Below are 24,355 nucleotides of genomic sequence, written 5' to 3' on the forward strand. Positions count from 1 at the left end.
GATTCTAGCTGAAGGCCACAGGGTGACCAAACATCGTCCAGGGGAGGATGAAGAACCCGATCAGATTTGAGGTTGATCAGATTTTGAGGATGGAGGTTCTTGCTAACCTGACTTAGATGAGTTTTTTGCTAAACCGGATTTTATAAGGAAGGTTTAGCAAAGAGCCTAGAAGAGGCCAGAAGAAGGTTCAGACGCCTAACTAGAGTTTGGTCAAACAAAGAATCTTTGTCAATCCATCCATTTTTTTTTCATTCAATAAATATTCTATTCTGTGCAGGCAATGATTTTAGGTACTGGTGAGATAATGGTGAATAAGACAGAGAAAGGTTCCGGCCCTTGTGGAGCTTACATTCTAGGAAAAGGAGAGAGGGAAAGCCAAAAGGGAGCAAATGGTAGCAAATTGTCTTTGTAGCACTTATTACTAATTCAGATAGTAATAAGTGCCATGAAATAGCAAGAGATAGTGATGGGGGTAGAAGTGATGGGCCACGTGGTGCTGTCTGGGAAGGTGACCTTTAACGAAGACCTGCAGAGTGAGCCAAGCAACCTGGTGAAGAACTGAGGGGAGAATATTCCAAGGGGAAGAAGTGGCAGGGAAAGCCTTTTGAGGGTCAGAACAAAGGTCTAGAGAGGCTGCAGTGTGGTTGGTGAAAGGGGGCAAAAGGAGGTCAAGTTGGAGAGGTGGGCAGGAGGCAGATCCTCCAGGGTCCTGCAGGCCACCTTGATGGGTTGGAATTTCATTTGCTTGCAAAAGGAAGTCTCTGGAGAAATGATAAACCTGGAGGCTATACAAACTGCTTGTCACTCTGTCTTGATGAAAAGTTCTAATCCACAAATGGTAACTTTTAACAAAAATCACTCTTTGGGTAGCTGGAACACCTATCTCTAAATGGATTGGGAAAGATGAAGATTTGTAATACTTTCTGAGTACAGACAACACCTTTCAGCAACTCTTGGAATGTGTGTTTAGCTCTATTGACAAGCTATTGGAAACGTGTGGGACAGAACCAGAGGTGCTTCACAGCAGGGCTGAGAAAGTCCCTCAGCTTACCTCCACTCCAAGTGTCTGTCCCATCATCTGTCCCAGGCCTGAAAGTCCCAAATGAATTATTCCAGTGGGTTAAGACCTCAAAGATCCTGAAGTAGTTGGAGCTAAGGTAAATGGTTTCGAAAGGTCACCAAGTAATATCTGCATTTCATCAGTTGCAGTTAAGATTTCTGTTTCTTGAAATACTGGGTTTCAAACAGATCAGAATTACCTGGGGAGCTTCTTTAAAATATAAACGCCCCAAGGCCAGCTCCAGGACATTCTGACTCCATAGGTATGTGGTAAGCCCAGGGAATCCAGGTAAGCCCAGGTAAGCCTAGGTACGCCCAGGGTAAGCCAGGGAGTTGTTAACAGGAAGCTGGTGGTTTCTGACACCCGGACACCGACTGAATTCTAGGTACTTGCCGGCTGTAGATGAGTGTGTTTGTGGAGTCCTGCGAGGGGCATCTTAGGCTGGCAAGGGCTTAGAGACAAAGTAGGTGGAGGCTAGAATGGATATAGTAGTAAGAAAAAGACTCCACAGGCCAGTCCTGGATGAATCTGTGGCCCTGAAAACAGAGAACAGGAACAGCCTAAGAGCAGCATGGGAGCCATTCCCTCTCCCCAGCTCTCCAGCCATGTCCTTCTCACGTGGAAACTGGACCAACAATCACTGGGCATTATTTGGCTTCAGAACTCTCCGTGGAGCCCTCAGCCTCTTTATGCACTTTGATTTGTGGTTTTGGTTGCTGGCTTCATCTCAGAAGCTTTGAGTGATGGCCTTGGGTGCTGGGCATTTGCCCATCCTTTTCCATGGAATGTTATTTTCAATTAGGTAATTCATTGATATGGAAACCCAGGAACCCAGAAGCCCCAGTTTCGGAGTGAAGGCCTAAGTTGTTTGCTTTAAAAATGGGTGCAGTTGGTCGGCCACACCTGTAATCCTAGTGCTCTGGGAGGCTGAGGTGGGAGGTTTGCTTGAGGCTAGGAATTTGAGACCAGCTGAGCAAAATAGTGAGAACTCCTACAAAAATAAAAATAAACAAAAATTAGCTGAGAATGGTGGCAAACACTTGTAGTCTTAGCTACTCAGGAGGCTGAGGTGAGAGGATTGCTTGAGCCCAGGAGGTCAAGGTTACAGCAAGCAATGATGGTGCCACTGAGCTCCAGCCTGGCTAACAGAGCAGGACTCTGTCTCAAAATATAAAAATAAAATAAAAAATAAATAAAATAAAAATAGGCACAAGAAAGTAATGGCCCTAAAAGACTTCATAGAACAAACGTTCTTACTTTCTTCTACTTAATGCTCATCCTGTTCCCGGGGATGAAGGTGTTTGGATTAGCAAGGGCTTCTTCTTGCCATATTTATAAACCCTAACACTTCACTTTCTGGCCTTCGATTAACACTCTCCATTTACAATGTGAGCTCATGCTATTCTCAACTGGCTAAGTGCCCCAGAGGTAAACTGTTACCTCTCTTTAGTCCATCTGTCTGTGGCCCAAATGCATTCTCCAGGAGACTCTATAGCTAGTCTTTTTTTGGCAAAGAGCCTTGAAAGCATTTTCTCTCCATTCTACAAATTGTTCGTCCCAGGAGAGAAGGAAAATTGAATGGCACCCAAAACAGCTTATATTTGTGTTTTTCTGGACATCTTTAAAGGGTGCTTGGTGCTTGGGAACACATTGATCCCTTGTTTTATGAAGATAAATGCTTTTTGGCTTTATAGGAAGGTTCATTCTGCTTATTTACAGTCTCAGTGAATGAAGTGCTGGTCCCTGAGACTACCTTGATAATTTATAAGATGCTGTGACTATGGACACACCAGCAGAATATAAAATGGTGCGAGAGCTGAGGGTTTAATGACATGAGCACAGCTTTGTCGCAGACTCCCTAATGTCTAGGGAAGCAGTACTCAGACTTGACCAGCCTGCACCCCACGGAAAGGAAAAGTGGGAGCTTCAGGCTAGATTATCATATGGGAAGAGAGCAGCTCTGCTAATGTTAGTTTAACTAATTTGGGTCAGTTACAAATCAGTTCCTTCAGGATTAGGTTCCTCTTGAGAGAATATGTTGCTATAAAATCATCTTGCAATTGGGTATCCCATGAGATGTTCTAGAAAGCATCACCAACTCAGGCTTATTAAGCATGAGTGATGAGAAGACATGGGGTACATGTGTGAAAACAGAACCTACAAGGAATGCCTTTGTCAGGACTCAGAGAATTAATGGTACTGACAGAGATGTGAGAGAGGTTTTTAGCAGCACACATATATGCATGCTCAAAAATTTGATCCCCACAGCATCTCCATGAGGTTGGAGTTAGCCGCTCTGAGCCTTGACATACATATCTGTAAAATGGGAATAAGCCACTAACCATGGTCACATATTAATAGCTAATAAGTGGTGAGACGAGCTCCATGTCTTATGTAGTATTCATATATATGTGTCTCATCTACTCTTCACATTTTTTTCTTTAATCCGGGAAAGTGTTTGCTCCAGGTACAATTGCAAGTCTGTATAGATCTTACAATTACAGCAACCTTTCCTGACTCCCTGACCCCTGCTGGAAGCCTTATCTAGGGACTTCATTCTCCCCGTGGTCTTTCTCTCAAGTATGTTCATAATTTTTAATAAGGTAGCAACCTTCCCACAAATATTTTCATGTCAGCCAGAAACTGTCACAGGCTGAACAAATTCATGCCCTAGCAACACCATTCTGGATAATAAAGGATTTTACCAAATATGGGAAGAATATATTCAGGTTGAGAGAGAAAATAGCTTTCCCACGAGTGAGGACCAAAGTAGTTTCCAAACTCTCTATAAAGTAATAATAAGATAGAGCTATAACATCAGTTTATATAGGATAAATTGGTATATGGCAAATTGCTTATCTACAAAGAGCTGTGATTATTCACTAAAGAGAAGGGGCTTGTCTTCGTTGGGAAAATCCCCCAGTTGGGAGTTTCACAGACCTGAGATTGTTCTCTTATTTTCTGGTTTCCTGGTCTTGGGCTGATTATTTAGCTTTTCTTAACCTCAGTTTCTTTATTTGCCACGTAGCAATAATGACACCAAGATTTTTGGGTTGTGGTAAGCATTAAGTGAGGGAATAAGTGTGGAGCTCTCACTGTAGTGCTTCAAACGAAATGAAAGTAGCCAGCATTATTGTTAGAGTAAGTATGGAAAAAATACTTTCAGACTCAGAAGTCATAAAACCACTTTTCTCTAAATGTACATTTTGGCTCAGATGATTTCCTTGTTCGCTCTCTCTCTCTCTCTCATTTTAATATATTGCCTATCTTCCAAGGTAAAAACAATGCAAATTTACAAATTCCAGTTTATAGTTTTCTAAAAAGCTCAAATTCCCAAATTTCTAGGGAGGAACTGAGGAACACAAATCAAACAAGATTCCCAGAGACACACCTGGGTCTCTCAACTTTGAACTTGATGACAAAGCTAAAAGATGGCAATGCATGTCTCTCCTTTATTCCTAGAACTCACCTTAGCGACAAAATTTGCCTTTGGACTTTTCATCAGAGCAGGTGCCACCAGATCCACAAAACAGATTTTGGTTAAGGGAGTTGGTCCAAAGTAAAAAATAACATCTGTGGAATCTCATGAACTTTTCTCAGCAAAAGTCTTTTTTTGTACAGAAGAGCCAAGTGTTTTCCTCAGGGTGCAGTACAGAGGAGGCCCAGGTTCTGAATCCCTAATGATCTCTTCAATGCTGTTTTTCCCTTTTGTGTTTTTCAGGTACTCTCCCCTGGGTATCGCCTGCCTGATCTGTGGGAAGATCATTGCAATCAAGGACTTAGAAGTGGTTGCTAGGCAACTGGGGATGTACATGGTAACAGTGATCATAGGCCTCATCATCCACGGGGGCATCTTTCTCCCCTTGATTTACTTTGTAGTGACCAGGAAAAACCCCTTCTCCTTTTTTGCTGGCATTTTCCAAGCTTGGATCACTGCCCTGGGCACCGCTTCCAGGTAGAGAACAAAAGAAATCACCTTTCTCTTTGCTCACTCTTTTGCCCTCTTTGCCATTTCTCGTTTCTCAAAACCCTCCCATCACAAAGTTCAATAAGAACACTTGGCACACATTACTAAGATCTTTTGGAAAAGGCGAATGCTTTGAATTTTTGTCTCCTTCTAGGAACTTCTGAGCCTTCTGGTGAACATTTTTGCTGATTTGCAACTATATTGGAAACATGATCTCACATTAAATTTTTCAGATAAATGCATGCTATTTGTTTGCATGCCTAATTTGCCACTTATATCATTAGTTTAGTTTTAAATGTTTTCTAAAGGAAGTGTAACAGGATATTTTTCAATAAACATTTCACCTGTGATTTGGAAAATGCTATCAGAAAATATTACTCTTTGAAGATTTTGGTAAATAAAATTTCAAAAGTAGGAGAAGCAGCTTTTACAAAGTAAATGGTATGTTAGGTGAGACTTTTTCTAACAAACAAAATTCAGCCAAGTCTTTGACCTCGACACGAACCTCTAATGGATTATTTTTCCCCAGAGTTAACTTGGCATTGATGAAGAATCAGTTCCCCCTTTATTACTTAGTTCCAGTGCCTAGAAAGCCAAAGAGGACCCCAGAGATATGTAGAGAAAAATCATTTTTTGGACTATCATCTTGGACTGAATCTAACAAAAACAACCCAAAAAATGAACAAGAAGAAATACGTAAGAAACGTCTTACAATTGGGTTGGGCGCAGTGGCTCATGCTTGTAATCCCAGCACTTTGGGAGGCCTCGGCAGGCGGATCACTTGAAGTCAGGAGTTCGAGGCCAGCCTGGCTAACATGGTGAAACCCCGTCTCTACTAAAAATACAAAAATTAGCCAGGTGCGGTGGGGGGCGCCTGTAGTCCCAGCTATTCGGTAGTCTGTGGCAGGAGAATTGCTTGAACCTAGGAGGCAGAGGTTGCAGTGAGCTGAGATTACATCATTGCACTCTAGCCTGGATGACAAAGTGAGGCTCCATCTGAAGAAAAAAAAGAAAGAAAGAAAGAAAGAAATGCCTTACAATTGAGAGTTTTTAAGACTAGTGTTTTACTTTCAGCTTGCAATCATTGTTTTATTTCTGCACATATGTCCTTGGGTCACAAAACTAAGACTGAATCATAAAACAGGTGGCAGGAAGGCAAGCAAATTCTGAAACCCATAGCTCATCATTCAGGTCCTTGTTGCAGAACCTGTGCCCATGCACTGCTAGGGAGGTGCCACTCCATGACACAGCAGGGCCTGTTGCTCCACGGCTACTGAGCAGGCAGTCAGGTTTCCCTTAAGCGACCTAACAGACCAATAATGCCAACCACCTGGGAAGCCAAATTAAATTTCCATCTTGCAAATCAATGAGGATTCAGTCTTAGTAGAAAATGGGGTTTCAGACAAAGCTGGAATATATACAATCTTAAGGATCTAGATTCTTCACCCAGTTTCCGAAGATGAAGGAAAACACTTCAAAATTTCCTTCTTGGTTTTATAAATTTCCCATGACTAAGTATCTCTATCCATACAGATCTCCACTTGAAGAAAAAGAGAAAAAAAAAAAAAAACCAACCTGGTTTAATTTTATTTTTGTTTTCTGGTTATAAGCCTGGTATCTCATACTTTATCTCATACCAGGCTCATAACCAGAAAACAAAAATAAAATAAAATTTCTGCAGGCTCATTATGAAAAAGTTCAGGCAGTGAATACAATTTTGAAGAAGAAAATGAGCTTTGCCAATTATTCTATCATCCGGTGATAACTGGTCGTAACTTTTTAATTAGTCTTTAGTTACATATCTTTCAAGTTCTTACTATGTTTATATATATATTGTTTTACAAATAGCTATTTTTTTATTGGTCAACATATCATAAAGTTATATCTATTGCAATAGACTTTACTACCATTTTTTAAACCGCATAATAATGCACTGTATGTACTACAATGCAAACCCCACCCCGTCCTAGCCACAGTGATGTACATTTAAGGCATGTCTATTAAACAGGGCTGTGACAAACATCCTTACAAATACATCCCTGCAAGGTTGTATGATGATTCCCTCAGGATAAGTGGAATTTCAGAGTCAAATGGTATGCACATTGATGGTTTTGAAGCACGTTACCAGATTGCTATTCAGAAAAATTTATTATCTTATGTTCCCATTAACTGGGGTTTGAGGGTGTGCCCATCCCCGCTTACTTACCAGCTCTGGATATTACCAGTCACTTTAATGCTTTCCAGTCCTATTAGGTGAAAAGTAATCTCATGCGATATGCATATCTTTCCTTCTCCTTCCCTTCCCCTTTCCCCTGCCTTGTGAATCATTCATGAACTTGGTCATTTTCCTGTTGAGGTATTCGTCCCTTCCTGATTGATTTTTAAGCTTTCTTTTTGTATAAGAATATTAGCTCATGTGTTACAAGTTGCAAATAATCCTCCTCTTCACTTGACATTTGTCTTAAAAATTTACTGTGCTTTTGCCTCTAGAAGTTTTAAATTTGTACTTAGTCGAAGCTATCAATACTTTTCTTTAGAATTTAGAATTTAGATTTTGCTTAGGAATAGCTTCTCCAAGTTAATACGATATGACTGTTTATTTTCTTCCAATACCTTTATGGTTTAGATCTTTCAACTATTTCAAAAATATTAGTATTATTTTCTTTTGAATGACTAGACCATCATTTCAGTAACTTTATAAGACAAGGTGAATCTTAAGGGGATTTGCAATGGCCCAAATTTGTATTTAAATCAGAGACAAATGCTCAGATTATCCAACCAAGGCTGCTAATATTAGACCAATTTCTTCCCCTAACCCTGTATTTCATTTGAAAAAAAAAATGTGATTTTAATCTTTAGTTAAAATGTGGTTTTTGCCTGGATGTGGAATTTCTTTTTTTAAAAGGCCATGTGGCATGAGTCATGTACCGAGAATTAACTGAAGGTTTCTTTGCCATCATGGTCACAGAGAAGAAAAAAAAATGTAAAACCCAGGGACAGCCCACAAAATATCCTTCCTGCCTCTTCCGCCCTTGTACAGAATAAAGATGTTGAGGGTAGTTGAACGGCTTTTCTCGATGGTTCCAGAGGCTGGTGTCAGGGAGGAAAAAGGGAGGGGGGTGGCCTGAGACTGACCTGTCTTCAGCCCTCCAACTTCAGTGCAGGCTGTTAAAACTAATATGTAAAAAACAAAAGAAGCATTTCAAATATCGGACAGTTATTATTAGCAATATTTGAAGGCCGTCATATGGCCATTGAGGCAGGAGCCAAAAAAGCAATGTCAGAATGTCAGCCCGTCCACACAGGAAAGCTTGAAATTAAAATTCTCAAGTCCTAGTTTGATTGGGTGAGTGGGTGTTTTAAGACATAAAGCCTGTCCAGTAGAGAAACAGAGGATATTTTTATACTTACCAATCATTTTTCCCAATCTACTTAATTGTCCAAAGACCATTTGGTGACGTTTTGGAAAAATGAATGCAATAATAAATATAAATGTATTCCAGCAATCCCAGAAGTGTCCTTAGATTTGAGAATCCTTGCAATCGAGAATCCTGGCCACCAACCACAACTGAGCAGTCATCTCAGACCAGTCCTGGTGTCCTGGCAACCCTTCGAAAGGGCCCAGGAAAGGGTGGGGTAAGAGGAAGAAAGGGACACTGACTTCTCATTAAGACAGCCAGCCAGGTCTGATGGCATCCTCTGCATGCAAATGAGGCCAGGCTCCAACTTTGCCCTGGGTTTGCAAGATTTTAGTTATGAGATGGCCCCCAACAAACAATTCTTCTTCCTACCCCAGACCAAGAAGGAGGCATGAGACAGACCCCTGACTTGAAATCACAAAGAATGTTCTGGTAAGAGAAATCTGGCTCTCCTGAGGTTGTTTTAGGAGCTTGTGGGCCAGTGGTTTGATAAGATGCACATCTGGGCATCCCTAGTTTTAGGGCTTCTGATTCGTTGGTTCTGGATAGGCCCTGGAATCTCCATTTCACTTAGCTTCTCTGGAGCAGATGGTCTTCTCCCACTCTCTGAGAAACCAAGACCTCTACAGGGATCTATGTCCAGATTGGTCACTAATTCTGGCCAGTAGAAGGAGGAAACTTTGACAAAAGCTGTAAGTGCAAGAGAGAAAACACCTCCAAATGTTGTCTGCATTGCAGATTTTCTAATCCACTTTGCTAAAGTTTAAATAGAAAAAAATCAAGAGGATGGACCATGAAGCACTTCCATGGCAGTCTGAGTGTTCTGCATTGCTTTCTACATTACTTAAACTTTGCAGCAAATCCACTCACCCTCCCATGCACTTCTATCCACATGGAAATAATATTCTGGCCTTTAGCAACCCTTATTGGTTATTGGTCTCCAATTTTGAAGACGTACGAACGAACATGTCAGGAATTCTGGCCTTTCAGGCTGGGTCATGTGGTCACGAATCCACATCCCAGGCCTGGGAGGAGTGGGGGTGAAGTCACTTCATATTTAGTCTCCGATTTGCTATTGAGCACATGCTTTCCTGCTCCATGTCATTGAGGTGACTGTAGAATTGGCTGATGAGCATATATCAGGGTGTTGGACTATCTGTGAGGTTCCCCAGTGAATTGCTTGAAGCTCAGGTTCATGCTGAAGGGTGCTGGACATGTTTGTTGTTATGGAAATTAGCAAGCCCAGCTCAGGGCAATTTCCCAGGGCTAAATGCAATCCATTCAGTCATTTTATCGGAAACTGCATTTCTAGCATGAAATTATGGGTTATTCAAAAATTCCTCATCCCATTTTGCTGTTGATAGCTGATTCTTTTCTGACATAGCTGTTTTTTTTTTTTTTTTGTAACCCAATTAAAGTGGGCAATCAGATGCACTTCAATATTGAATACAAGATGGAAACAGTGGCCAAAAGAAAAAATCTTCAAGCTCTGAGTATATCTCCAAAACCAGAACCAACGAAAATATTTTGCTGCCTATTAGTGTCTTAATAAGATTGAATTTGAGCCTCCAACTCACCAGTTTTTAATCTGGCTTTTTTGCATGTCACATTGCTTGATTGACACAAAACAAGAAAAACTAAGGATGCAGTGGCATTCCAGTTTATGTATCGTCCTGCTTCTCTAAAGTGGACATAACCCTGTCTCTCTCTTTCTCTTTGTTGTCAGTGCTGGAACTTTGCCTGTCACCTTCCGTTGCCTGGAAGAAAATCTGGGGATTGATAAGCGTGTGACTAGATTCGTCCTTCCTGTTGGAGCAACCATTAACATGGATGGTACAGCCCTTTACGAAGCGGTGGCCGCCATCTTTATAGCCCAAATGAATGGTGTTGTCCTGGATGGAGGACAAATTGTGACTGTAAGGTGAGGAGGGTGGGATAAAACACAAAACAACCTGTTTCCCCTCCACACTAACTCCATGTGACAGAGGCCACTTGAATTTCATTTCTGCTGGTGGAAGACAATGAAGGTAATAAAAAAAGAAGATTTATTGGCAGCCTTCAAAAGAAAAAGATTGTGACAAGAAAGAAGACTCTTATTAATACCTCCTGTTTGTATTGCACATGTCAACTTGCTTTAGAAATTGGATATTATTTGATTTTTAGCAATCCTGTGCTGTAGGCAGGGTAATTTCTTTGCCCATTTAATAGACAAAGAAACTCAGGCACCCAGAGGCATGGTAGTTTGTCCATGGCTGCAGCATGGCTGTAAGTGAGGCCAACATCAGTAATGATTTGGCAGGACTGTAACTGAGGCCATCAGCTGACTCTGGATCCAATTTTTGTTTCACTAAAATATGCTCCCTTCAATATTCCATCACCAGAGGGTAATGGCAGAAATTACAAAATACTGGAAGAGATTCCTCAATATGACATATAAGATTTTATTACAAATAAATAGCACATAGTTTTGTTTTTACTAAAGCTATTTTTATTTAAATGTATTCATCATTTTAACAATTCAGAAAGAACATTTTCCTAAGAGATCGTTAAAAATGCATTGCCTCACCATAAACTTAAAGATCACGCCTACTAGCCAAGCCAACACTTCAGTTTCTTGCTTATAGGTTAAGTCATTGAAAATATCAGCCTTCAACCCATTCAATGTTATATTGACATTACAGCATGAAATAAAGCTTTTTGCAATCATCATTTTAATATTATCACTCCCAACCCATCTAAATGCTTCAATTAAGCCAGAAGCCAATTTCTACCTTAACTTATGTCATATCCCTACTCTCAGTCTCAATTTCCTCATCTATAAATAAGGAAGGTATTCATAATTTGGGGCTAAAAGTTGGTAGTTCATGGATGGACTCCCAACCCAGAGTGTTGCTTTGTTTGCCTTGAAATATATTGTAAAAGATTAGAATTTCATCCTCTTATAAGACAGCTGCGCTTCAGTTTCCCACAGTCTCCCCTGCTCCCTATTACTTATGCCTGGCCTGCTGCACCTGTCACCGCAGCTTAGCCCTTTAAGACAATGGAGTTGGTCAATCTTGGACTCAAAAATTTATGTTTTATTTCCCCTCTCAGATTCTATGTGATCAGAAAACATAGGGAGTAAGTGGGTAACATTCTGTGTGACAGATATACTTGTAGTAGAAAGAGAATTCCAGATATTAGAACAGCCAAGGCCTGGGTGATTCACTTTAGGAAATGAATGAGGTAGACACTGGAATACACTTTCATCCTCCATGATGATAATCACTCCACTCTTTAGTTCCTCTGAGGTGGCAGACTCTTTCCATACATTGCTTTGAACATGCCCAGCAGTCCTGAAGAGAAGGAATAGTCATTATTCCCGTTTTACAGAGGAGGCATGTGAGGCTCAAAGAAATTATCTGACAAAACTAGGTCTCATGGCTATGGGTGCCAGAGGCACAAGTCAAATTTCTATTCCACAGTTTACCTCTTCCAACCACAGGTCATTTCTTCTTTCTGACTATGACTCAAAAAAAGACATTAGAATAGTGTTTTTATTGACTTTTTCCATTGGACACTAGAAGGGGCAATCGTTTTTGGGTTCAAGCTAAGGCATTAGCCTCTTTCTCCCACTTCAAACCCCAGGGAGCACTGTCAATCTCTATATTAGAAACTTTGGTAATAATCTGGTGTCTGCTTGGTTCATGTTATTCAACAGCCGATTCTCTGGTAGGCCTTTAGTGGGCTAGGGCCATTTTAGGAGATCTCTCCTAAGAGGCCGTGTCCATTTGGGTCTGATGCCTCTACATGCTCAGGCTTTTTAAAAGTCCAAGCTCAGGGACCACCCAGTGTCTGTAGCAGTGCTGGCAATTTCCTCTAATGATGTCCTCTATGTGTTCTAGGGGCTGATATTGCCATGGAATGGCCACTTCAGAGCCTGTGCTTGATCTGTCTAGCTCTGAGGTATTCAACCAGCTCAAGGACATTTTTGTTAAAACACAGCTTTCTCCTCTCTCCTTCTAACCATTCCAGAAGATTTAGTGAATATCCCATATGCATCTAAGTTCACTTTAGCAACTCAGTCAGCAAATAGAGAAAAGAAAAAATTCACCATGTTTAATACACACACACACACACACACACACACACAATATGAAAACATGAAGTAACAGTCACGTTTATTTAATCAGCTAGAATGTATCATCTGAAATGTCTCCCAGTGGTTCTCTTGCTAAATTATCTCACCTTATACATAGATAAGGAAACAGAGGCTCAGAGAATAGATCACACACAGCCATCTAGAGGAACAACTACAATTTAAGTTTCCAAATGCTGGCGTATGCTTCCATTTATTTAACTTGTGATCCTAGAAACAGCCCTAAAAAGTAGATATTGGGTTCTATATTTACCGATGGAGAAAATGATGATGCACAGTAAGTTGAGGTAACTGGGCCAGGATCATGCTGTTTGTAACAGGCAGAAATGGGATTTGAACCCAGGCCACCTTACTCTGGGGTTTGTGTTTTTAACCATTACACACACTGCCTCCACTATACTATACTGTTGGGTTGCAAAATAATAATTTATATATATATGAAATAAAATCTTCACAACCACCCTATGAATTATATACTATAAGGGAGCCTCAGTTTCCTCATCTGCATAATGCAAACAATAACAAATTCTAGGGTGGCTGAGAACCTGATGCCTAGCTTATAGTCTCTTATGAGTATGAGCCAGGCAACAGTCAATAAATGTTAGCTTCTATTGTTATTATTGATGTCTAACAAAATACACAATACTCCTAGAATATTAAAGAAAAACGTGGCTGTGACATCATGAGTACCATGATGTTACTGACAATGGAAAATATACTTCAGGTCAGAAGATCAAGCCTTTCAAAATTATGTCCTAACAGATATCACGAGACTACTAACCTCCTTTGCTTTAAAACTCAAAGACGAAGAGGGCTTCTTAAGAAAGTCTTTTGCCAAGCAAAGGTAATTTCTGGTCTCTCAACTCTTGGTCTTGATGGTAACCATATTTTCCATTAAGTTCCCACTATTAGATGGGAACTTACAGATGGGAGAATGGACCAGTGAGTGATTGAATTTGTGCTTAAATTCTATAAATTTATCTACACAGGGTTTGTTTTATATTAACTGATACTACTGAGCATTTTCACTGGACAAAAGATGAGTTTGACCATATACATTTAAATCTCTGGCCCCTGGGTGTGTTCAGTCAAATCCTCCTGAACTGTAGACACCACAAGGGCTACCTCTGGGGCACCCACCCACCACGGGTGTATCTACTTCATGCCTGCAGTTTGTTTGGAGGAAAATAGCCAAATCTATCTTCAGTCTGCGCTTCCAAGTAAAATTTTCATTTCTCTCCTTTCACTGCATGTAGGAAAATAGTGACTAGAAATTCTTAGCATTTTTATTAATTCATAGAATTTTCAGTGTAGGGAGGGATCAAGGCCATCAAGGACAAACATGGCATTGAAATCAAGCAGACCAGTGTTCAAATCCCAGCAGACCATGTTCAAGCTGTGTGACCTAAGTTTCTCCACCCATCCTACCTGTGTTTTCCTCATGGTGAAAGCAGGTGTTACCATATATGTCCCTTGCAGGGTTACTGTGAGGTTCTGCTCTGATATTGTGTGTCTAGTATCTTAACAGCTTCCAGGAACCCTAGAGAAGTGAGCCAGGGGAGTGGACGGCCAGGCAAAGCAGAAAGCAATGAGGGATGCAGGGAAAATCACTGCCCAAGGAGCTCTTGCAGGGCTTAGAATTCCACACACAGAGACTGTGCCCACTGGAGGGTGAGGGTATTATTAGGAACGAGAGGGGAAAGCAACTTCCAAGAAGAACTATTTTTCTAAGACTTTGTCTCACACAACCAAAAGATAACCAGATAATGGTAATGTTAGCCACAGTGCAAAGGGATGTGCAAGAGTGACTCAGAGCAACTGATGCTGTGAATAAAACAGTCAAGGTCAAGACTGTTGGAACTTGGGGAGTTCCCCTTCCCTGGTGTTCTGTCTGTTTGGGAAACAGTTGAGAATTCCCATCTTCCAGCTCTCAGGGCTTTAGGGAAGTTTTCATTGCAAAGCAGCTGGGTCCTGTCCAGATTTCTTGATAAGAAAAACAATTCACATTCACTGGGTGGGGGGGGGGGGGGGGAGTTGCAATGTGCCCAGCCTTTGCAAGTGCATTTTAATTTATTAGCTCCTGAAAGCGTCTGACCACCCCATGAGAGAGACACCATTCCTATCTCCTTTTTATAGATGAGGAAGTCAAGGCACAGAGAGGTTAAGTTGCCTGTAGTCATGTGGTTAAGTGGCAGAGCTGGAATTTGAACTCAGGTTGTTCAACTGCAGAACTTTCACGGCTGAGCACTCCACACTGTACCTCCTGTGACCCAGATGGACAAGGAAATTGGAGTGCTCTGAGCCTTGACACCATGAAGGGGGAGGGGAAGGGTATGGTTGGGGGGTCTGTAGATCACACCCAGGGCAAGTGTGTATGCAAGGATGGGCCTAAACCTGGGAAGGATGGCAATATGGGAAAAACAGCTCAAACCACAGGCTCTCCAGGGGCCTTAACCTTCCAAACGTAAGATTAGGTATATTCAGCGATAAGACCCCAGGATTCTGTGCTTGGTCAACTGATGGCCTGGATTTAGTTGAAACAATTTGAGAGGCTGCCTCTCAGCTCATAAAATTTCTAGGATTTTGTAACTACAAAGAAAGCAGTCCCCCTTACCTTTTGGCACCCACAAAAACAACTTGGGAATCCATATTTCCAAAGTACTCTTGGATATTTTGATATGACATTTTGATATGACAGCTTTGTACAAATGGCATCCAGAAAAGAGGAAAAAGAGTCACTGCCCTTTGCCGGACCACAGAGACTCCCTGGTGTCAGGACAGGGCACTTGAACTCCAGATTAACCCTCTCCCAGAGACAAACTTCAAAATGGTGCTGGGTGTGGCCCTGGCATTGCTTGGAAAGAACTGATGAGATGCTTCAGAAGGAAAGCGTCCCTTTCTTTCATTATCATTTCTTGGCATCCCCTTTCTGAATAATGTATTTTCCAGCCCATGGTGAGGCATCCAGGCGCCTGACGCTTAGTGTCATTTGGAATCTGTTGATTTGTTTCCCTGATGTCCAACTCAGTTGGGTCTGGATATTTGCTATTCTGAGTTCTCATGTTAACCTTGGCAATGGCCTTCTTAGACCCTTGCCACATAGTCCAAAAGCCTCTGGTGCTCACAGAGACATAAAAGCGTAAGCAGAAATGAATGCAGTTGTGTTCCCATGGGAGGATTAAGGGTGATTTGTTTTTATCTTTAATATTTCCTTGTGTGCTTTTAGAGCCACGCTTACCTTATTTGAGCCCTGTGATATATTAGACTAACTGGATAGCATGATGGGAATAAGGCTCCAATCCATGAATTTATAAGCTCACATCATAGTTGAGCAGAACCCAAATAGGCCTTAATCCTTAATTCCTGGATCTTAGTACTTTAGATTTCTCTATTCCTTGGTGGAGAGTATGGGGTGGGGGTTGGGGGGGTGAATTTTATGGCTGCAGGAAAATTAGAGCTTAAAATTGCCAGGGTTGGTTTTGCTAAGATTCTTTCCATTTCCATGACCTGGACTTCTCTGTTCTCATAGCCTCACAGCCACCCTGGCAAGCGTCGGCGCGGCCAGTATCCCCAGTGCCGGGCTGGTCACCATGCTCCTCATTCTGACAGCTGTGGGCCTGCCAACAGAGGACATCAGCCTGCTGGTGGCTGTGGACTGGCTGCTGTAAGTGTCTGTGGATGGGGTTCTGCTGGGACTGTGAGTACTGCCTCCCAGGGATGGACAGGTGGCAAGGTTGCAACCAAGATCTTAGCTAATCCCCATGGCAACTCCCTCACTCTTCCTTCCTCCTTCCCGCTCACATCTACTGAGTACCTATTTGAGAACCAAAGAAGAAAAAGATGAAATATTTGAAGGCGTCACAGTCTAGTGGAGGAATCAGATAGATTATGACACAAGGTTAAAAGTACAGTAATAAGGAACCAGCTACTGATGCGTTCAAAGAATCTCAGAACATTATATTGAATGAATAGAGCCAGGCACAAAGGAGTATGTACTGTATGATTCCATTTATATGAAGCTCTAAGAAAAGACGATGTACCACATATCAATAGAAAGAGATCAGTTGGGGCTGGGTGCGGTGGCTAATGCCTGTAATCCCAGCACTTTTGGAGGCCGAGGCAGGTGGATCATCTGAGGTCAGGAGTTCAAGACCAGCCTGGCCAACATGGTGAAACCCCATCTCTACTAAAAATACAAAAAAATTTAGCTGGGCGTGGTAGCATGCGCCTATAATCCCAACTACTCAAGAGGCGGAGGCAGCAGAATTGCTTGAACTCGGGAGGCGGAGGTTGCAGTGAGCCGAGACTGTGCCACTGCTAGAGGACAGAGTGAGACTCTGCCTAAAAAAAAAAAAAAAAGAAAAAAGAAAGAGATCAGTGGTTTCTTAGGGCCAGGTATAGGGGGATAGAGATTAACTGGGAAGGAACACAAGGAAACCTTTGGGAGTGACAGAAATGTTCCATATGCGTAGGTGTGCACAGGTGTCTACATTTGTCAAAACTCTTCAAACCACGCACTTAAAATGGGTACGTTTTGTTGTATGTAAATTACACTTCAATAAAGTGATTAAAACATAGCACACACATAAAACCACAGTGATAGAGAGAGGCCTTCATCCCAGTCAAGAATGGAAGGACAGAGCGGAGAATATCAAGAAACATGAAAATGGTTACTGAATTTGAGTGTTCACTAGGTGCCAGCTACTAGACTGAGCACTTTACATCTTCCTTTTTAACAACCTTGAAAGTTACATGTTATTATTCCCACTTTATAGATGAGGACACTGAGGTTTATAGAGGTAAAGAGACTTAGAAATGGACAGATATTCGACCCTGGGTCAGCCTGCCTCTGGAGCCTGACAAATTCTTGTTTATGGTCACATTCAAGCTTCTAAAGGCAGTGGTAGCTGAGCTGAATCAATAGGTAAAAGTTTCTCAGGTGTATGTAGGGAGATGGGGAGACAGGACATTCCAGTCACGGCCAGCCTGCACAAAGGCACTGAGGCTACCAGCAGTGTGAGGATGTACAAGTGGTCTGGTACTCTTGGAGGCAGGGGGTGGTGAAAGGTGAGCAAGACGGACATCCTCAAAGGCCATGCAGAGAAACTTGAACTTGACCATGTATGGTAGTTCAGCTACCTTTCCCAGTGAAGGACATTTTCCTCATGTAGAAAACTCACTGCCCGTTCACAAAGGTGGGAAAGTCTAACCAGATGGTCTTCGATAAGGGGGTTGTAATGGATCCCCTCTAAGTGCCCACTTGGGCTTGGATGTTCTGTGAGATGTAATCTGATGCCTCCTGTCCAGCACTGGAGTTAAATGATAGGGCCTCTGGCAATGCCAGTCTTCAATGTCAGAGGCACAGAGTGACAAGTGCTGGCCCAGAGTCCCAAGGCCAAAGTGCCCACATTTATTTTTCAAACTGCCTGACTTGCTAGTAGCAAATTTTCTGACATTTATTGGCATTGATTTTAAGAGCCAGAAACCACATTTTTCTTTTTTTTCAGAAGGAGTCTTGCTCTGTTGCCCAGGATGGAGTGCAGTGGTGCGATCTTGGCTCACTGCAACCTCTGCCTCCTGGGTTCAAGCATTTCTCCTGCCTCAACCTCCTAAGTAGCTGGGACTACAGGCATGTGCCACCACACCCGGCTAATTTTTGTATTTTTAGTAGAGACAGGGTTTCACTATGTTGGCCAGGCTGGTCTCAAACTCCTGACCTCAAGTGATCAGCCCACCTCAGCCTCCCACAGTGCTGAGATTACACGGGTGAGCCACTGTGCCCAGCCTCAGAAACCACATTTTGTGGACTTGAGTTTGTTGCTCCTTCTCACTCCCACGCTTCCAAAGAGAGGAAAATGCAAGTGGCTGAAGGGAGGGACAGCTGGGAAGTCTAAAAAGAAGCCTGACTTTTCCATAAGATGTGCCTGCTGTTGGTGCAGACAACAGGGCTTAGGTTAGAAATAAGAAGTGCCCAGCACTTTGGGAGGCCGAAGCAGGCAGATCACCTGAGGTCGAGAGTTCAAGACCAGCCTCAACAACATGGAGAAACCCCACCTCTACCAAAAATGCAAAAAAATTAGCCAGGTGTGGTGGCGTATGCCTGTAATCCCAGCTACTTGGGAGGCTGAGGCAGGAGAATCACTTGAACCTGGGAGGCGGAGATTGCAGTGAGCTGAGATTGTGCCATTGCACTCCAGCCTGGGCAACAAGAGTGAAACTCCATCTAAAAAAAAAAACAAAAAAAAACCGGAAGTAAGAAGTGCCTCCCTGAACAGAATCAGTTCAACTTGGGAGGGCTGCAAGGAAGGCCATGGATTTTGCTGACTGGCTCCTTGTTCATCAGAAAATGCTCAGGAAATACCTTTAGCGGAAGGTGACAAGCAAACAAAATAGCCTCATCTCTGTCTCTGCCAGTCTCTCAGGAGGTGGTAGTGGCGTCCCTACCTGCTAGCTTCGTTGTTCTCTGTGTCCTATATTGGCCCCAAGGGGCAGCCTTTCTCATGACATCTGTTCAGACGAGGCAGCTGAGAGTCAATGGTGGTGTATGGGTGGGAAGGATTGTGAGAGAAGGGGATGAAGGATACAAAGGAATGGGGTAGTCCATGGATGGAAGGGGGACAAAGGGGAAATAAAGACATTGGCAGTGGTCTAGAGACAGAGCAAATAGTAGCAGCTCAGTAAATGTGAGCTACTCTTAACCACATAGTTGCTGTGTGATAATTAGGGTCCTTCCACATGAAAAGAAAGACGAAGGAAGTCATGTAAGTTCTGCTGGCTTTCACTATGGCTTGTTGCTTACTTAAACCCTTGACTCTTTGCCTCTCAAGTCTTTTCAATGCTTGTTGTCATTGAGGGTCCCTCGCCTGCTGCAACAATATTGCCTCATTTTTTTCTTGGGCTTATTTCCAAGGCTTTAAACCACCATGAGAAATTCATCTTTTTAAAAAATATTATTATAGAGGTTGCCCCCCATTATAATACAAATGCCTTTGAGTGGAAAAAAGTGCACTAATATGATCAGGAGTGAGGAAAAGGGGCTGATATTTGGTGGGTACTGCAATGTCTTTACATCTGCCTCCATTTAATCCTTAAGGTGCCCTATGCTGTATTTCCAGATGAGAAAACTGGGAATCAGAAGGGTTGAGTCTTTTGCCTGATGCACAGCAGAGCTTGTATGGCCAGGTCAGGACACTTCACCCAACTCCACACAGCCTCCTAATTTGTACTAAGCGTTCTAATAGTCGGGAGGAGGAGCAGAGAGGCCCAGAGTTAGAAAGGTTGGAGAAGACACACTTATTAGGGCCACCCATTGGGCTATGGTTTGAATATTTATCCAGTCCAAAACTCATGTTGATGTTTAATTGCCATTGTAACAATATTAAGAGGTGGGACCTTTAAAAGGTGATTATGTCGTGAAGGCTCCACCCTCATGAGTGGGGTTGGTGCATTATAAAAGGGTGAGTTCAGCCCCTTCTTGCCCTCTCTTTGTCTTTCTGCCTTCTGCTGTGTCATGATGCAGAAAGAAGGCCCTTACCAGATACCAGTTTCTTGATCTTGGATTTCCCAACCTCCAGAATTCTGAGGAAGTAAATTTCTGTTCTTTATAAATTACCCAGTCTCAAGTATTTTGCTATAGCAGCACAGACTAAGACACACCTGATTCTGCATGCTAACCAGAGAAATATTTTTGACCTATTTTTTTCTTCTCTCAGCATGAAAATAAAACAAATAGACTCAATGAGGACAAATGGGGTACAATCAACGTCTTGGCCACCCTTAGAATTCAAGTCCTCCAGCCCCAGTGGGTCTGCCATTGTGGGTCCTGGTCCTTCTTGGCAGTCATTTGTTTTCAAGCCTGTTGGATGCGAGTCACTTCATGAAACATTCAAAACCCTACCTATTTCTGACCTAAATGTTAGCAAATGAAATAGGAGGGCTGGGTCCTCCCAGATCACCCCATGCAGGTGCTCACATGCTTACACTTGCAAAGGAAAGCAGAGCGTCCTAACTCCAGGGCTGAAGTGTGTCAGCAGGAGGGAGTTGGCTGAATTTTTTTTTTTTTAAAAAGGATGATACATTTGGATTAACTATATTGATGAAATCACATAAGAGAAAACCCTATCCTAGGCTGCAGCTGGGAAGAAAGGAGCAAATGAAGAGCTGTTATCCAGTTCTGGGGCTCTGATCTCAAATGGAGGGAGGAGTGTGATCAAGGGAAAGAGAGTCTAAGAGGCAGGAGCCCTTGGTCTGAGCTCTGCACTTACTATCTATAGGACCTTGGGCAAGTGACTTGCTGAGCCTCAGCTACATCATGTGGAAAATGGGGCAATAACGTATCAGGTTGGAAGTAAGAGTCTAGGTTCAATGCCTTTGAGTACCCTTCTAGTTTTAAGACCTAGAGTAGAATTCTGCTGGGGATGAATGTTTGTATACAAATAAGCACGAGCATTCCTTTTAAGAGGAAAAGAAAAAGGAAGGGTAGAGGATCCTGGGAAAATGTGTGTAGCCGTTTGTAGCTAGGTCAGATCTGCTTTGAGTTAGTAATGGTGGCACATTCTTTCTCAACAGCAAGAGGAGTTCTGGAAACTAGCTCTTGGTTGTGAGCTCTGTGACTGTTGGGTGCTCATTAGTGTGTAAGTGGTGGTGGGGGCTAAGATGAGATGGGGTGCAACTGGCCATTCCCTAGATAAGTAGTCTGTGGAGGAAAAGCAGAGAAAAAGAAAAGGGGAAAACTTTTTTCCTCTTTAGCCAAGGTTTGTAAGCTTTCATAACTCTAGCAATTTTTCAATTTAAAACCAAACAAAGCCTACAGTGACATTTAGTGTGTCACAGTGTTTGCCAACTGCTGGAGACCAGCCAGCCTCGTTACTGCCCTCTAAGGCCTGGATGGTTTTCAACAGGCAGGCTTAGCTGCTCTGTAAATGTCATGGTGAAAACCAAGATTCTGGAGCCCCGAAAAATGCCGAGTCCCAGAGCACTGGATGGGTGGGACTGTTTAAAACCAGAACCTTCCCCTGGGTCTAGGAAGCCCTTTGTGTCAGGAGCCCTTGGCAGATATTTATAAGAGAACTTGCTGACACCCCAGTGTCTCTGAAGGACGCAGCGTGGAGTGGTAAATGGGGAGCCAATACCAGGAAGAGGTAATAAATAACTCTGTCTGGCTACAGGTGGCAAAAGGAAAATCAAAATAAAGTGAAATCCAAGTGGACCTATGGCCCAGTTCTCACATAAGACTCTGCTGGTGAGATCTTTTCTGGGCTCACATGTGCTAATTGGGGAATATAGTTGAGATGGCACTTGGAAGACCTCAAAGAGCCTCCACCCTCCAGGAGGGCTCTGAAACTCCTCCCATTAGCATTCCTCTCTGGAGAGAATAGAGCATTCATTCTCAAACTCGAGCATGCACCAAAATCTCCCAGAGATTTATCTGAGGTGGGGCTAGAGAATTGACATTTCTAACAAGTTCCCAGGTGATTCTGATGGTGCAATCTCCAGGGACTCTCCCTTCTAGAAGCAATGAACTAGAGACGGGAGGAAAACAGGAGTTTCTGATTGTGGGTATGTGAGCACCTCTACTTTTTTTTTGAGTTAGCTCTTGACAGTTGATGCATCCTTTCAGAAAAATAGGTTGAAAAGATACAGGATACAAATAGCTAATACTTAGTGAGTGCTCCTTAAGTGTTAGACATTGTTCTAAGCACTTGACATGGGCTCGTTTGAAAGTCACAGCAGATTATGAAGCAGCTAATAGTATTATCACTGTTTTACAGTTGAGAAAACAGGTTCAGAGAGAAGTCACTTATCCCAATTTAGTGGATATTAACTGGCTGAATTGGGGTTCACACCCAGATGATCTAGATATCCTTGGGTGTTCCAAGCATGCTCATCTGAGTTCTGCTGTTTTAAAAATTTAAGACACGCACATGCACGCGCGCGCGCACACACACACACACACACACACACACAAACTTAACTGACTTACCCTCCACTCGTGGCTGGTGCAAAACAAAACTAATTCCTACATTAACCGTTTCTTTGAAGATTTTAGGGGCTTATGTCTATCTTAGTCTTTTGCTTTGATTTCCCACTTCCACTGAATTCTCTTTTTTACATCTTATTTCCAGTCGTCATCAACCTCACCATGGAATGTGGCCCCTTTTCCACGAAGTCCTTTCCTCTCTCACCAAAGTGTCTCTGACTTGAGGCAGCATAATTGCAGATCAAGGTGGGATGGGGCAAGGCTATAGTTCTGCGCAGCAAAATCATTTTTGAATATATCACAGAATAAATGCGTGTTCATAGAAAAGGGAAGGACAAAGTTCAAAAGAGTAATAAAATGAAAAAGAAGTCATCTCCCCTTCATCTTCTGTTGAATCTCGTGTTATTTCACTGTTAATAATTTCAGGTAGCACAGAAATAAAATAAAAATGTAATGTTAGGCATCTCCTTTTCTAAAAAATCTTTTAGTATTCCCCACCCCTGGGAATTTCCCCTTGGGCCTCCTTGTTCTCCATCTTTGAATATTTCCCCAGCTCTCTGGACACCCCTCTCCTTTTCATCTGTAAAGTAATCTGAGCTCTCTGTGCCTCTCTCCTCATCCTGCTAGATCATGGCCTGCATCCTGACTTTTTACCACCAAAATATCCAACCAGATGTTTTACTAAACAAAAACCAATTGTGTCTCTTGCGCTAATCTGCTTTCAAGTCTTAAACTCACAATCCATCCTGGTCCTGCCCCTTCCACATACCAGCCTCCCCATTCTCCCCTGCCCAGCCTGTGCCATAAGTAAATGAAACATAGTCTCAGGCCTTGAAGAGCTTATAGTCTAGTAGTGGGGTCAGGAAATCCCAGTGGAGCCTGCTAGGTGCAAAAAGAAATGGATAAGATGTAGGGAGGAATAATAGAGAGAATGCTCTGATCCCCTTTTCACTTGGACTAAAAATGGTAATATAATGAGAAGCTTCTTCGGGGTCATATAAGCCTTATATATAAAAGATCCTTGGTGGAGGACCTCTTGGTTGACAGGCACTCAATACATGTTAGCAGTTATTATCTTCTCAACATGCTTGCAGGTGAGTATCCCTCTCCATATGTTACGAATGAGAAAGCTGAGCAGGACAGGCTAAGAAATCTTTTCTGCTTGAGCTGGGAGTGTCATCCAGGCTGGTATCTGGACTTCATGCTCTTAGCCAATGCTTACGTGGATCTCCTTTTCTTCCCTAACCCCATGTGACTTTAGCCCTTGAATGCCCAGAGCTGTGCCAGCCTTCCTCAAGTTTGGGGCCTCAAGTGACCCTTCTTCCACACCCTGCCCCTAAAGACAGTCCCTTGGCACCATGCATCCTGAGAGGCAGGTGCTATGTTTTGTTTCTGTCAATATTGAAACATATGAAATTGCCAATATTTGACCTTTTTGTATGGAAATAAATGGCAATTTCATATGGTTCAATCCAATGCAAGACACCAGATGAATTGTGGGTGACTCAGCTCCCTCAGCCCTGTTCTTCTCTGTAAACCAGGAGTTCCAGACGATTTCACATTTCCCTGTTGCAGGATTTAGACTGAGAGATGCAGATGAGAGAGAGTACCTTGGTACTTGTTTTTCTTCCAGTGAACCAGACCCAGTGACTCAGTGTGAAATAACTCAGTCAAGCCCCTCTCTCATTTTTGATTCCTGGTGATCTCTAAAGCGTAGCCGTGTCATCTGTAGAAAACCCATGAAATGCAAGATCTGCTTTCATCTTCATCCCCTTCTTTCAGTCCTGACACT

General features: G+C 42.5%; 1 protein-coding gene across 4 annotated transcripts in view; it reads left to right on the forward strand.

Annotated features, from left to right (window-relative positions):
* The window catches only part of SLC1A2 (solute carrier family 1 member 2), a 168,904-nt gene that overhangs the window by 116,872 nt on the left and 27,677 nt on the right, over nucleotides 1-24,355 (forward strand). For all 4 annotated transcript variants that reach the window (XM_055281935.2, XM_055281933.2, XM_055281931.1 and 1 more), the window contains exons 7-9: nucleotides 4,782-5,015; nucleotides 10,173-10,367; nucleotides 16,114-16,248. In XM_055281935.2, coding sequence (XP_055137910.1) covers nucleotides 4,782-5,015; nucleotides 10,173-10,367; nucleotides 16,114-16,248 — 564 coding nt within the window. The remainder of the gene's footprint in view (nucleotides 1-4,781; nucleotides 5,016-10,172; nucleotides 10,368-16,113; nucleotides 16,249-24,355) is intronic.

Source organism: Symphalangus syndactylus, chromosome 6, assembly GCF_028878055.3.
Source record: "Symphalangus syndactylus isolate Jambi chromosome 6, NHGRI_mSymSyn1-v2.1_pri, whole genome shotgun sequence".
NCBI classification, from domain to species: Eukaryota; Metazoa; Chordata; class Mammalia; order Primates; family Hylobatidae; genus Symphalangus; species Symphalangus syndactylus.